Below are 16412 nucleotides of genomic sequence, written 5' to 3'. Positions count from 1 at the left end.
TTAAAATGAATTGCATTTGTAGATGCATATCGTAAGCTTAAAAGAAAGCAATTTTACCTAGATACGTCAAAAAATGTTAGGGTTTTTGGGTGTTTTTTTTTTTAGTAAAAATTAATTTTAAGATAAGTCGTGTTATTTACAGGTAGATGCATCAGAAATAGAACAAAACAAGCTATCTACAATGAAAACAAGTGGTAAGATTTGCACTGTTTGTATTACTAGATTATGCATCAGAATCTCATAGACACTGTTCTTACCAATTTGAAGGTTCACAACTCCATTTATGAGCTACAATATTTCTGATAGTCCTCTCGGTTTGTGTTTGATATGAGCATGATTAAATTTGTTGTTCCAATTTAATTGAAATATGTTTTGCAGATATTGCTCCTACAAACATTACAACGCGTGAGGTTGGATCTGAGACAACATATTCGTCATTTGACATAATAAGCACTGACAAAACAACATCTTCCGAAAGCTCAACAGACTCGACAGTTACTATTATCCCCAACACTCATTCGTCAGCTGATGGTAAATTGATAGCTACAGATCCAGTTTCAACTGAATCATCACATCTTCTCGAAACGACCATTACGAACGAGCCAGCCACTGAAACATCCCGTCAGGGTACCACCACAACCACTGATCAGTCACCACATGATATGTCAAGTCAAACTGGCTCCACCCTTGGCCCACATACAAGTGAATCATTGCGTCCAGAAACTACGACCACAAACACACCTGTCATTGAAATATTGAGTCATGATGTCACTGCAACTACAGATTTACAACCAAACGATATGTCTACTCCAATCGGTTCAGTCACAACGGACCTGCAACAGACTGAACCGATTTCTCTTGTCGAACCTATTTCCACAAATACGGCAACTACTGAATTAACTAGTCTTTTTGACTCAACTTCTTCAGATGTACCCTTATTTGACACAACAAGTAGTAATGTTGGTTCAACTACAACAGACCTACTAGCAACTGATATATCTACCACAGCCCTGCAGCTTTCAACCGGTTCATCAAGTTCTCTGGACTTAACTACAACAGATCTGCACACAACTGAATTATCTACTAAAAATGACCGGACCACCACTGACCATTCAACAACTAAAATATCAAGTATAATTGACTTGACTACCACAGAATCTCCAACAACAGAGATATCAAGTATAATTGACCTGGCCATCACAGATCCTCTAACAACTCTAACAAACAATCATGTTGATTCAACAACTGCAGTTTTACAGATATCAAATATTATACATTCAACTTCTCAGGATCCAGCAACAACTGAGCAGACGAGTTACTCGCCAGCGTCCACTGATATCTCAGTAATTAAATCTTCTTTTGCCACCCACTCAACTATGGCTTACCCAAGCTCAGAGCACACTACAACTGGTATGGGTTTTTTAGCTCACCTGAGCTGAAAGCTCAAGTAAGCTATTCTGATCACATTTTGTCCGTCGTCCGTCTGTCCGTCCGTCTGTCCGTCTGTAAACTTTTCACATTTTGAACTTCTTCTCTAAAACCACTTAACCAAATTCAACCAAATTTGGCTCAAAGCATTCTTATGGAAAGATGAATATCAATTGCAGAAATGAAAGAAAATTTTTCAATGAAAGCGGAGAAAACTCAAAACTGTAAAAAAAAAAAAAAAATAGGGGGTTCATATTAAAAAATCTTCTAAAAAAACTACTGAGGCAAATTCAACGTTATTTAGCATGAATAATCTGTATGGGAAGGAAAATATGCAAAAATTATGGGCTAATTCTGCTTCAAATCTGAGTTATTACGAAAATGATAAGAAAGAAAATGCGTGTTTCAAGCAATTTATAGCATCCATGAGTCTTGGTAAAATGGGTAGGCATGACTGGGCCAGGGCAAAACAAAAGATTGACAGTTATTAATCTGCCAATCTCATTAAAATTTCAAGATATTTACTGACCAGTATATTTGTATTCGCTGTAAATATTGCTGCAAAATAATGCGTAATTGGAATTGACAATTGCCGATCTGCCCCTGCTTTTATTTTGCCCTGGCCCGGGTTTGCTTACCCATTTTACCAAGAATCCTATTCCATAATTCTAAAACGAGGTTCTTTGTTTAAAGCAGCCATGATAATATTTGATAAACGGGTCGATCTGGCAATGATGAATTTGTTTGTTGTGCAACAGTTCGTGTACGAAGGGAATCTTTGAAACATGCAAAATACATTGGTGCCGATTTTGTGAAGTAAATTGAGGCGAAATATTTCAATGCGGTGACAGTTTTCACATATGACGGTGGTGTTAGCTTGTTGTGATTTTCGTTTTGGTTTCAATTATGCTTTGCGTTAACCTGGGAACTGTCGCTTGTATTTCCTGATTTTTACGTATCAAATCAAACAGAGACTTCGGTAAATCAAACAGTTTACTGTTTACCTGCGCAAATTAAGCAACATCTGATGTATTAAGAAAGAACTAAAATGCAATTATTTCAGGCTATCGGTAATTCGTTATCATCTTTTGCGTAATGGTAGAATAATGCAATATGTTTTGTTGAGATGCTCGGCATTTTCTCGAGTTTATTCAGTTTAAATAGAGTTTAATATCGCTGACGAAAATATGTAGGTATATATACATGTATATGATTCATTTTGAAAAATAAATTGTGTTCTTTATTTGTTATAGTGCATGTTTATTGTGTTAAATTGTTTACAATTTTTTTTACTTACCATATTTGAGTGTTAAGCTTCGAATTATAAGCAAGATACAGAGATTTGCTCACAATTCTATGTTTGTACACAGATCTGAGGCCATTCATTTTTTCCATTTTAAATGCCGAATAGGAAATACGTACCAAGTTAAAAATCTTAAAGTAGATCCAGTGTTCTGTGATGTCATACTTTTTTGTAAAACTTTGAATTCTTTAAAATTTGTGCAAGATAGTTTTATTTATTTTTGTGAATGTAATCATATTGGATGTAATTAGAATTATTGGTAGGCTCAAGATATTTTTGCAGCTTTATTTTATCCTAAATTTCCACTTTTTTATACATCTTATCTATGCAAAGTGGAAATAACTCTTTTTCTGACTTTTCTCTCAGTTGTATGTCTAAATGCTATAGTTTTTCTTATTCTAACGATTAATTTTAAAATATTTTTGTAGTTTTAGTTTTCTAATAAAGTTGACATTAAAATTAAACAAGAAAAACAAATTTCTTCCTACAAGATTTTACTTTTAACAAAAAAAAACAGTTTTCTGATGCTAAAATATGCTTTAGTTTATGTTTATGTGGAATCTTAAAAAGTGCGATGACACGTATATTTTTTCTAACAATTGATGACATTTAAGTCTATTAAGTTGAAATCAGTTCAGTTTTTTAACTTTCCTCAGAGAATTTTACGAGTATGGAGTTACCTTAAGCTGAATGTAATAAACTCATGTGAACAAAATATGACTCAAACCTAGCAAAATGTTGAGCTCATCTTGCTTATAATTCTACGATTGACGCTGAAATTTTGGTTGATCATTGGAAATTCTATTTGAATTAGAGTATGTTATAAATACTTGTACACAAAAAAATGAAAGAATGATATGCTGTACATAACTACTCTCTGGGCCCCCCTCTTTATACAATGAATAATGTGAAATATGAGTAAATAAAAACGATATCATTAAAACAGTTTTCATAGTTCTGACACATTTCTGTTGCGGGGATAAAGGAATTGTCGCTATTCCTCAGAAAATATTACAGCGGAAAATTATCCTGGTTTGTAGCCATTTGTTATTTTTGAATAAAAATGAAAATAATGGGTGGGCCATAGTAAATTAGAGTGATGTGCCTGTCAATACGGTAACATTGATTTTTATAGCTCTTTATCATGTCACGTGACAACATTTTTCATTCCAGTGTATTCATCAATCAAGTGTGAGTAAAGTTATAAAAGTCACTAGTTTACGCGAGGTAAACAACAGTCATTTAATTATAATGGAGAAGACAAATTAAATTGTTGAATATTTTTAATTTGAGAAACTGAGCGCATGAGGTGCAATTTTCTTCTTCACATATATACATGTAGGATCTTTTTGATAAAATGCAATAACTATTATACTTAAAAAAAATACAATAACTAGTAGGTAGTTGAGGAAAAAAATGTACCTATATGCTCTCATATATTTTGATCGCTGTATTAAGTGGGGGAGGGGGGGGCAGAACGAAAATACAGGGAATTAGAAGTTATATTACAGTGTACCCCTACCAAATATTTAGTTCTATAACTTGCGTAGGATTTTCTTATTCTGTGTAAAAACAGTATTTCATGAAGGTACAATGTCAAAGATTACGTGTATTCAAAAATAAGTGTAAAATTCGAATAATTTACAATATTTATTTTTTTTGTTATTCTACCGAGGGCTAAATGGCACAATATCTTTTGAACGCCGATTTTTGCTCAGGTGAGCGATGTGGCCCCATGGGCCTCTTGTTTTTATACTACTACTCATTGGTAATGTGAATAATTAATTTTTAAAATGGACACTGTTGTCAGGTTTTATGAGGTTTTATTGGGGCAACTGTTTATAAATTAAGAAGTGTGTAATGTTTCTTATTTTTGTATTATAAAAAAAACGAGTGAAATTTTTTTTTTGCTGATATTGTTTTATTTAATTAAGAGTATTAAGGAATAAAATCTAAAAAGAGTATACGTACATGAACTATCTATTCATTTTTGTTGAAAAAATAGAAACGTGCAGCATTGCATAGAAAAACAACGCCAGTCTTTTGTATAGTTTAGTTTGCTTAAAATTTGGAATTTCTAAGTACTTTCATTTTACTTCCAGGACGATCAGACCTGACTTGTGTCTTTACGTACGAATTTTTCGGCGGGAAGTTACATGAAGTTCCCTGTTTCAACGATAGTTATTCTTGGATTGTATGTTCATTGATGTTGTGGTTGATTTTATCAAGTATACATCTCCGAGCAGTCTTGAGGGACAAACTCTATCTTAAACAAAATAATAAGATATCGTTAATAGTTACTTGTACAAAATATGATTGTTATCCACTATTATCTAATGACACTCATTTCATTTAAATTGCAAGGGTTGGTAAAATTTTTAACTAAAATTTTATGCCATGGGTTAAATCGTTTTGTGATTTTGATGAATGAGAATCTTTTTTTAAAAAAACTTGCTCTGTTCTTATTCGTCGATTTTAGTCTCTGTAGCATTTTAGCATCTTGTAAATAATGCCACAATATTTCCAGTATATTGGTCGATAATATGATACCTATTCTAATATTAAAGAGTAAGGCCCAATAGTTTATTTTTTTTAATTTTGTTCTGTATAATCATTACATATATAAGGTTTAAAGCTTAGGAGTGTTTTCCGTATGTTCAACTTATCATTAATGAAATGATTATGTCAAATTCACAATATACATTTTTTATTTATAATTATGTAAATACTAATAGATCTTCAAAATTTCATCATAAACATTTTACTTCCAGTATGAAATATCATGTGTATTTTTACCTTTTTAAAGATAATACAGAGAAGATACGACGGTTCTACGTCATTTTACAGAAATTGGACAGATTATGAAAACGGGTTCGGATCTGTTACTACCGAAATTTGGTTAGGTAAAAGTGAATCACTGCTTCGTATTAGAATAAGTAATTTCTACTTTAATCTGTAAAGTCAATATATCAAGAAGTACGTCTTCTCTATTTAAAAAAGAGGTCTGAGATTAAATTTGTTTAATATTTTGTTTCAGGTAACCAGTACATCCATGAACTTACAACCGTCGGATATAACATTTTGAGAATTGAGCTCACTAGCTTTGCAGGGGAAGTAACACAAATAGAATATGACTTTAGCATAGATGACAAAGCCAGCAACTACAGACTTCATATTTCTGAACGTGGAGTCTCTGGCCTAAGTAAGACATGAACATTCATATGACATTTTTACCGATTAAAATCGAACATTGTGTAGCTAATAGAATGCTACAAAATATAAATTCTGAACATTTTTAGCAACCAAAACACAAATATTTTTGTCTATCTGAAACTCAAGTCTTGATTGGTCGACAAACAGACGTTTTTAATATATTGCATGGCATCCGAGTCAGAGAAGCGGTATCGGTCTTCCCATAAAGTAGAGTTATCGTTACTGAAAGAGTTATCTTCCCCTCATAGCAGGTATGCAGTACTTCCGGTTATTAGAAGATAAGTAAGCAGTGCGGGAGTCTACATATACGACGACGGACGTTTACTTAATAATGATTTTTCTTACAGCAAAAACATTTGATAATATTCAAATTACGAAACAGAAAACATCAAAAGTTATCTAAAAAATTAAATTGAACGCAAAGAATGCGTTTGATTCCAATGCATAACGTGATTACAAAGTTTCGGCAAACAATGTGAGGGAAACATTAATTTGGGTTCTTATTTTTGGGACAATTACTCCTTTTGTTAGCTAACGGATGGATGTTGGTATATTGGTTTCTCTGATAAAATGAATCCACCTGTTACGCAGAAATGAAAGATGTTATAAATATTAGAGAGGGCAGGAGCTTTTTTCTATAAAAATGAAATATAGAAACATAAATTCTTAACAGACTTTCCCTATTTTTTCTTCTTCTGGGGACAACGCAAAAACAATATAGGACTAAGGGAAAGTATGCATATATATAATTCTGAATAAATTCAAAGATACATACATGACGTATATACGAGACCCCCCCCCCCCCCCGAGCCCACTTCACGGACTAGGATTTTGGTAATTTGTGAAGTGATTTATTTGATTTATTAATTGTTTTTCGTCTTGATTTTCGGTCGGTTGGTCCCCCCCCCCCCGCCCCGAACACTCTTTCAAAATATGATGTTCGCTCTAGCCTGTTGAGATGCATTCGTTCGAAATGCCAAGCTTTGATGAAAAAAAATATGTATACCCGCATTGGGCAACGACGGTCATCAATTCAGGCAGCTGTACCTGTCTTGCAGGATGTTTAATTAATTAAAATCATTTGAATTTCTCAACAAAACAGATTCTTTGCATAATATAGATACCGGTATTATAGGGTTAAGAAGAATGACAGCGTTAAAAATAGAGCTCAGTGCTTTGAAATATAGATTTTATCGAAATTAGAATTTGTCTTTGGTTTAAAATAAGAGATCCTCTTTCTTTTAAGTCTTTGAGGAGACAGCTTAAACACATTTTTTATAGTTTGTTGAACTTTTAGTACCTTTATTACTTTTATCATTATCTCAGTGCCCTTTATATAATTGTTTTGTACTTTATTCATGTGTAAATTAAAAATGTAATGAACTATATATATAAATATTAACGTGAATGTTGTCGATCAAAATCGGAACGCAACTTTAAATGGAAACATGATTGCAAGCGGTGTATGCGAAAAAATGCGCAAAAGCTACATTTGTAGGTTGTATATGTTTTTACCCATTATCTCTAAAATTCCCATGATGATCCGCCATTGATCAATACAGATACGTACGTACGTAGGTATTATGCCAATCTTTGTACTTCGACATACTGATAGATTGAAATATTCTGTTTTGAGAGGTGGACAGACAAAACCATCCATGTCTTTAGGATTGGTTTGCATGTCGACTTCTCTGTATAATACAGTGTACATGTATCAGCAGCGCTCTCCTGAAACCACGCACTTCACCGCCAGCAACTGCATTATTTATTGGTAGATGGCAGGCGCATGGCATCAATGGGGGGGGGGGGGCTACCCTCCCAACTTCTTCATAAATTTACATAAATGAAAATGTGAATAAACATGAAGTTGCCCCCCTCCCTCCCTCCCTCCCAACTTCTTCATAAATTTACATATATAAAAATGTGAATAAACATGAAGTTGACCCCCCCCCCCCCCGCCTTTTCCGGAGCAAGTAAATAAATTGTGAATATGCGATAAGAAGGAAATGGTGTTACAGTATGATTTATGGTGTGCATACAGTAAAGTAGTACACTACAACCCTCCCCTCTCCATCCACACACACACACGGATTAGGATTTTCACGATTGGAGAAGTTGTAATTTTCTTTCTTTTTTTTATATGTTTTGGTTTGTCGAGTTTTTTTTTATGAGTGCCCCCTCCCAATCCACTTTCAAAAACCATGGTACATTGTATACATGTGCCTGGAGATGGTACAATTAAATGCGCTCGTCAAATCTCTCTACTGTTTCTTTTCTTCTTTTTTTTTTGTATTTTAGTATAACATCATCCTTTAATTGCATAATCGTCTTTCTACATTGACAATTTACATCAATAACCGATTAAACAGGACAAAAAACGTTTGTTTCAACCAATTGTTTATTTTGATTACATAGCGCTATACCTGCTCTAATGGAGAGATAACTCGTGTTACGAACGATAACTCCAGGTTATGAAAATCCCGAATTGGTTTTCCGGGCACTTGGATATGGCAAGGAACATTTATCTTTGTTAAGTACAGTGGGTTTTGTTTTCTTGTGAAATGCAGACAATGAATTTGCTCACATGTATTGTCAATGACTTTCAATTTTTATTAGTTTTATTAGTTTTATGGAAGTTTATACAAATTCAATTTTGCGTGTTTTTCAGAGAAATTTACATATCTATATACATCTTTGTTTTACATAGATTAATCATTATGACTTGTAATTAACTGGAATGAATAATTCATTATTCTAAACCTAGATTTTTCAATTCAAGAATGTAAGAAAGAGATTATCGGATATCAATTCTTTTCCGACGTATAGAATTTATCATCAAAAGAGTCTCATCAAGTCCTAGTATTGGAAAAGGAGAGAAAAAATTAATCTATACTTAAGGAAAACAGCAAGTTCTTTTAATGAATATTTATCAAATCGAGCGTCATTTAATCTGCATTTTAATCAGACGAATAGATTAAAACTAGCGAATCTTCTTATTAACTTAAAGTATCTTAGCTTTAAGATGTGGGTAATAATTAAAAAGTTATATTGTATTATCTATGTATTATCACCGATATAATGAATATCGATGTTTGTACTCATGCTAGAAGCAAGGTTCGCAAAAAAAATCTTGTTGCACAATTTAATATGGTTCTAATGTCCTACACTGTGTCATTTACACGTACATGTAAGTGGTTTCTGCACAGAAACAGATGTGTTGTCAACATAATGTGTCTTGTAAAAAAAAGAAGTCTAAGTTAAAGTAGTAGTACAGTACTGCTGGGGTTTTTCAATGCTCTTTTTTAACAAAAATACAAAACTGTTCGTCTAAAAGATCATTTGAAGAAATAGAATAACTAGTAATGTTAATGTTAGTTGATTACTGAACCTATTTTTATAAGAATAAAGTTCTTTTTTATCTTGTAGGTGCATGTAATCGTTATTTTAATGGTGTTTAAAAAATAGATTCTGAAATTGTTTGATATAAAAGATATCCAGTGTCCTGTGTACGTTTACGATTTCTATTTAAAGAATAATTAGCTGAGAGAATAAGTAGCCCTGAAATGAACGCTTTCTTGGTCTTTTATTTAATTTCAGATAGTCTGGAGACCAGCGACTTAGCATTATTCTGTACATATGACAAAGACAACGATAATATAAGAACTACAAATTGTGCTGAATTATCAGAACATGCCAGTGGTTGGTGGCACTCAAAAGCTGCATGGTGTACCGATGGTAATTTAAATGGAATATATACAAACGAATATAAAAATTATCAGCAGGGAGTATATTGGTTTGCGTGGGACAAGCAATGGACTCTCAAAGAAACAAAAACGATGCTTAGAAAACTGTAACACTAGCGTTTTTATTCGTTTTCATTGTTATGTTTGCATGGTTTACCGATGGTAACCTAAATTGAGTCTGTTATAACTAGCATGTACATTTTCAACAAGTAATCTATTGGTTTTGACGGGAAAGGCAATTGACACCCAGAGAGACAATAATGACCTTAGAAAACTTTGAAAACTTGCGCTTTCCGTTTAATCCGTTTTCGTTAGGTATTTTGTCAAATTTGTTGTTTATTGTTGTTTATATCAGCTATTCATTAAAATATACAAGACCTCAAGTTGCATAAATGTTTTGTCCACGATTGCATGAGCCCTCCCCCCCCCCCCCCCCCAAATAAAACTGTGAATTTTAGAAAATCTATTTTATAAAAAAAAAATACCAACTGATATAAAGGAAACTACTATATATGTGTGTGTGTGTGTGTGTGTGTGTGTGTGTGTGTGTGTGTGTATACACACCACAACATACCACAACATACCACAACTTTGTTAGGGTGAATTCAAGACAAGGCAAAACAGTACTTAGCGGGGGAAAAATAACCGCGTATCCAGTACATACTTATGGCAAAGCATGGAAACTGAAACCGATAAATTATGTGCAATTATCCAATTTCGGTCATTTAATCTAATCAAATTTCAGTAACTTCAGATCATAATGTCATTAAAAATACACAATACATTATAAACCTACAAATAGCAAAAACTCATGTTAATTTTATTACCATATTCATTCTGTATAAAGAAAACATCTTATGAAGTCTGAAATAAAAACCAAAAAATGCATATTATATACTATATACATATAAAATCTGTAATAAATGTGAAAAGAATCGGTGCAACAGTGAAACCTGAATGTAGAAGAAAATTAAGTCATGGAAGAAAAACAATCATTTTTAAATATTAAAGTTTAAGGTAGAAAGCTTTCTTAGAGTCATTTATATAGATGTATGGAAAATTACTTCTGTAATCCGTACAAAGTAAATATAGGTTGAGAATTAAGTTGCTTCATTTTTTGGTTCAATTTTTCACAAAAATTTGATAACCCAAAGTTTGCGGTGATTGTTTGGTCAGTTAAAGAACTATACCACTCAAAACCTTTGCTTTTATGATTTTATATAATGAACATTAGAATGCTAATCATTTTCATTTCAAAGTCGAATTGAAATACAAGTTCTGAATAATTCATTTTTGACGGCGTTATCTTAATTAATGTCTACCTGACAAATGTTATTAAGGTGTGACGCTTTCAATACAATAATATATTTTAATCAATATCGTGTTACTAGCTCCTGATTTTTAGCCAATAGTAGGAGTTTCTCTGTTCTTTCATCACTTTTTTAAATTAAACTAATCTTGTAGAGTATTTTTTTTTACTTTATTTTTCCTTTTATATTTAAATTTTCCTTAAGATGTGAAATTGAAAAAAAAAATCCAAGCGGACTACTTACTGGGTAAAAGTGATTTCGTAGGATAACGTTCACGAAAAGTTTGACACTTACTATAAGTAATGTGTAATAACAAAATGACATTTTACTTACATTTCTTTGCAACGATGATTCTTGCTTCTTCAAGTCAAATTTACAACAATACATTTTATTTCCTTGAAACTGTATCAAATATTATCCTCGACGCTGACGTATTTCGGGAGATCCCTTTGACGAAGAAGATTCGACCAGTCTTTGAGTGTGGAGTAGAATGTAGTATGATACACCACTGCACTGGTATTGAAATATGTGATGATGTATCGTGCCGATTGTGGAACGGGTCTTTCACTAACGATACAACTATCAACACAACAAAGACATGTCAACGATACAAAAAAGTAAGTATGTATTCGATGATAAGGTTTTTTTAAGATATTATATACCGTATATAAGATAAAGAAAATTTATCTCCTTTTCCTCTTTTTGAAAATATTGTGACTTGTTTGTTTTACCCAACTAAAAATCGCATAAAGTATAATTGTAAAATAAATTACCATTACCTTATGTTTATTGTGACCGAAGTCTACCGAAGCCTTCAATTGTTAAAGAGTTTGATTATCGTTATGATATCCGGTTGTCGTTCTTCACGGAGACCTTCTTAGAAAGACCAGCGAACCATGCTTGAGTCATCCTTGCATAAACAAGCTTATATCTACAATTAACAATTTTTTTAAAATTTCTTTAAAAATGTTGATTTACACTATTTTATGAATGCCAAACATTTCTTTACAGGCACTACCAAAAAATACTCATGAGGATTTTAGCCAAACATCTAAAGGTAAGCAGTTGATAACCGTTATTTAAGTTCAGAACTGATAGAAATTAAATACCACACGACACAACAGACTTTTCAGTAAAGTCCACTTGTGTCTCGTAGAGTTTCTAAAATGTTAATAAAATTTAATCTAATGTTTTCTGAGATTCTTAATTTGGTCTTTATATTTGATGAATGGAAGTCTGTTAATGAAAAATAATAGTAGTTCTATTACCTACAAATCCCAAAATTAGTAAAAGTATTTGTAGTAAAAAAAATCACATTTCATTTTAATGAAAATATTTTTGGTAAAAATAAATGTAAAGATAAAATTACACGAAATTTCGTAGAGTATTCAAAACGTTATTGAAATTTCTTCTAATGTTTTCTGAAATTTTTTGGTCTTTATATTTGATGAATGTAAGTCTGATACTGTAAAAAGTAGCTCTAATACTGACAAATCAAAAATTGGCAGGCTAAAAGTATTTTTCGTAAAAAATCACATTTTATTTCAATGAAAATATCTTGGTAACTAGAGCAGAGCTCGTGGCAAAGCCCCGAGTAGGTCTTCCGTTGTTGCTGCGAGTTGAAAATATATGTTATATGGTGTCAAACGATTATAATGACTATACTTTCAGTTCTGCTTTTGTTATAAAAACGTGTTGTGATTGAAAGTCTGTATATAAAACGTGTTTTGAAACAAAGAAAGGAAGAAAATATTTTAGGAAAACTATTTGTCGAGCAGAGTTTATGTAATCGTTTCAAACATTGTTTAAAAAATGAGATGTTTAATGGCGAGTTAAATTTTCAAAGGGTAGCAAGCATTGTTATAAACAGTATGTACTCATGATTCATGTCAGGAATTGTATTTCTTTTTTAAACTGAACCCGCCTACAAAACACGTCAACCTTTCTCAAAGATAACTTCTATATTAAAATATTTCTAAATTTTTGAAGACTATGTGCAAGTTTAGAATTGCGTGCTGACAAAATTTACAGACCCTAAAACGTACTACTACACCAAAAAAGCGTGCGGCCTACGTGCGAGAAACGTTTCGTGTAAACCTTTTAGAGTTTCATGTAAACCGTTTAGCGTTTCGGGCAAAGCGTGTAAATCGTTTCGAGCAAAGCGTGCGAGAACCGTGTGAAACGTTCATCAGATTTTATTCGGAACTCTCTGACAAGTTAATTGTTTCAAAATGGCGCCCGTGTTTTACATTACTTTAACAAAATTGAGCGAATTTTTAACAAACAAAAGAAAGGTATATATATTAAAAGACGACTAGTAACAGATAATTACATGTATATTTAACGTTTTCATGCGATGTTTCAGTACTGAAACAATATTAAAATTCGCTATACATAAAAAATATTAAATACAGTTAGTGAAACATGATTTCTATTGGAACAAACCTAAATCAACTTTAACTTGCACGATCATGTTTTGATAAGCATGTATTTTTATTATTTATTTACATCGATAACTCTTACTGAGACCATTCGGCTGTGTACAAGCAGCACACATAACCTCGGACATCGGGTGAGACCTGCACCTGGCTAAACCTGTCAATCAAACTCTGTGTATTTGTTTTCATTGGATGGAAATGGAAAATTAATGACTTCAAGGTAATCGGAATACGTATTTGATGAAGCACACAATTTAAATGATAGAAAATGTATTAATTATTTGAACAAAATTAAATGTAAACATAGAAAGGTAATACAAAAATTAATTATTACCGGAATCTATACGCATGGCACTCAATTCAAATAGATTATATTATGATTTTATTATTTTATGTAGTAAAATCACCCTTCCAACTGTTACTCAATTACATAACAATTGATGACCTGGGGCTATAAATGTTCTGAAGCGACACAAGATTTTCGGTCGCATGCGGCAATTGAATTAACACAGACTGGCCGAATAAACAAAGGGGTGGGAAAGTGAAACAAAATGTTACACATAAGAAACCACCAAAAATGATTTTCGACAGATCTTGCTATCTTTTCTCCCATTAAAAAAAAAATCCAGCGCGAGCACCAGTCAGCGGGGCGGGAGGAGGGGGGGGGGGGGGGAAGGGGGGGCAGCAATGAGTTCGCTTCCACAATGAAACTACAGTAGTGATTAATATGTGACCAATAGAATCTAATCTAAAGTTGTTTAAACTCATGTGAATATTTTTTAAAATAATCATCGAATGCCTCAATTCAGGACAATTCAGGACATTCCTTTATCGTGCTACCACCTACTGCAAACATGTAACATGGAACTTTGATTATAATTTGATTTGATTTTTAAACTACCTTATACGCTATCGTATAAATCAATGCTTAATCAACTGTACAAGTAAAATAAATTTATCTTTTCATCTTAAACCAATATAATAGTTGAAAATATAATAAAATATAGTTGTGTCCGTGCAAAATATGAAACATAAACGCGTCATAAGGTACATGTAGAAGAACACGAACCGATCCACTCGCGCCGGATCTCCTCAGCCATGTGCGAGGGATTATCATCATTTAAATGTTTAATATTTGAGGGGGGGGGGGTGTTGATTTAAAACATTAATTGTACAGTTTTTAAAGTAGTTTACATAAACAAACCAACCATTAGTTTATGTCTAACGATTTTTCCGATTTGGAGTAATATCGTTCATTAATATTTATTTACACTCAAATATTTAATTAAATATATACAAGTAGGACAAACTTTTATAACATAAAATTAAAACAGTTCTTGTATATACGGCTATATTAACTCAAACACGTTCATATGCATGTAAGTGTAAGTCGCGGTGTGCGAATCTTGTGTATTAAATAACCGCTTACCGCTAGATTTGAAAAGTTTGCAATATAATGACCTTACTCTATCAAATAGAAGTTATATATTTTAAACTTAAACCCCACAATTGATCTTTGTCTATTATTGCTTTAGAGAATGACATTGCTTTCATTAATTAAATGAACTATTTCTTACTTGACATCCAATCGTTTGATCCACAAAAGATTTTGTGTAATCAGAACTAAAACAATTCTTGAGTTCGCGGCTAAATAAACTCATATATGAGAGACGCAACTCTCGTGTATTAGATAACCGCTGACCGCTAGGTAGTCCAGCCGCGAGCATGGTGACCGATTTTCTCGGCCGCGGGCGAAGGAGAGCTTACGTAATGGTACACACACACACAGCTCTGATTCAAGGTAGATTTTAAATGCATGGAGTTAATAAATAAAATGTAATGCATAGAGTTTTTTAATTCCATATTTTGTGGTTAAAAAGAAAAGAAAAAGAATGTTTTGTTTTCCAATTGCCGTTTTTAATGATTGTGCACTATAAGAACTTAACAACAATGACTTAAACTCCCAAAAAAAAAGCATGAACTCCAACCAAAAAACAATTCTTATAAATTAATGCCTCCTGTATAAACCAGCATACTTTCTGCGGCAACTTTATGCCAGTTGTACGCACAAAGACTTTCGTTAACTTGTCAAATGAAAACAGGTACATGTCAACATGTAAAGCTTTTTACACTCATACTACACAAATCACTTACAAAAAAATATTGTTACGACCTTTATGAGATCCCAACAAACAACTTTTCCAGCGACATCCATATCAAAATCCAAACCGTTTTTGAGCTATTAAGCAAAACTTTTAGGGGCTATTGGCCCTTAATTTAAGGGGCCAGCCCTTTTTTATTGGTGTCAAATGAAAGCCCTTGATATTCTGCACAACTTTTATTCTACATGTTTTAACAAAATATTTTTCGTTAAAAAGATATAAAGGAAAATATGTCTAAATTTTTGCATATTTTGGAATCCTGTTTTTTGACCCCCTACCTTTTCCTAAATAAGGAACGTAATCCAAAAACAAAAACCGATGTATACAACTTCAATGTCTTTGTTATTCAAATTCGTTGGATTCCCATTCCCTGCTATCATAGTCTCGGAGCCTTTGTCTGGAAACCAAAGGCCCTAAAAAAATTTAAAAGGGGAATAACTCGTTAACGGAAAGGGAATTCTAACTTTTATGAATTGATGAAGATAGTGTTTTGTAAAGTCCATTAGCCCTGAAAATTTGAGCAAAATCCGTTCAGAAATGAGCAAGATATGAAGCCTCAAAGTTCGCGTCTAGGAAGAAAAAAAAAAGAAAAATAAGAACTAGATTCGATCTCCTTGCGAGCAACGAGTGGGTCTTCCGTTCAATAATTTATTTTCACATGATTTAAATTTTTTTAAATTTTCAAAAAATTTAAAATTCATCCAATCATTTCGAGAAAGATGTCGTTAGACGCAGAATTCTAAGCGCAACTTAGATATTATGTTTAAAAATTAGTCTGATGTCATTAAAACACGATTTAATTAAATTTAAATTTA

General features: G+C 32.6%; 1 protein-coding gene across 1 annotated transcript; it reads left to right on the top strand.

Annotated features, from left to right (window-relative positions):
- Positions 1-1376: 1376 nt before the first annotated feature.
- LOC128162269 (angiopoietin-related protein 7-like) lies at positions 1377-9992 on the top strand. The gene is made up of 5 exons (XM_052825432.1): positions 1377-1410; positions 4834-4925; positions 5538-5634; positions 5769-5933; positions 9542-9992. Exons 1-5 carry the CDS (start codon positions 1377-1379, stop codon positions 9796-9798), a joined length of 645 nt encoding a protein of 214 aa, XP_052681392.1. The 3' UTR covers positions 9799-9992.
- The last annotated feature ends 6420 nt before the right edge of the window (positions 9993-16412 follow it).

Source organism: Crassostrea angulata, chromosome 9 (genome assembly GCF_025612915.1).
Source record: "Crassostrea angulata isolate pt1a10 chromosome 9, ASM2561291v2, whole genome shotgun sequence".
Taxonomy (NCBI): Eukaryota; Metazoa; Mollusca; class Bivalvia; order Ostreida; family Ostreidae; genus Magallana; species Magallana angulata.
This window is presented reverse-complemented; position numbering and strand designations above follow the sequence as displayed.

Coding starts and splice junctions, on each gene's coding strand:
- LOC128162269 (XM_052825432.1), top strand. CDS start 1,377: ATGGCTTACCCAAGCTCAGAGCACACTACAACTG. Junction 1,411..4,833: donor CTCAGAGCACACTACAACTG/GTATGGGTTTTT, acceptor TTTTACTTCCAG/GACGATCAGACCTGACTTGT. Junction 5,635..5,768: donor TACTACCGAAATTTGGTTAG/GTAAAAGTGAAT, acceptor ATTTTGTTTCAG/GTAACCAGTACATCCATGAA.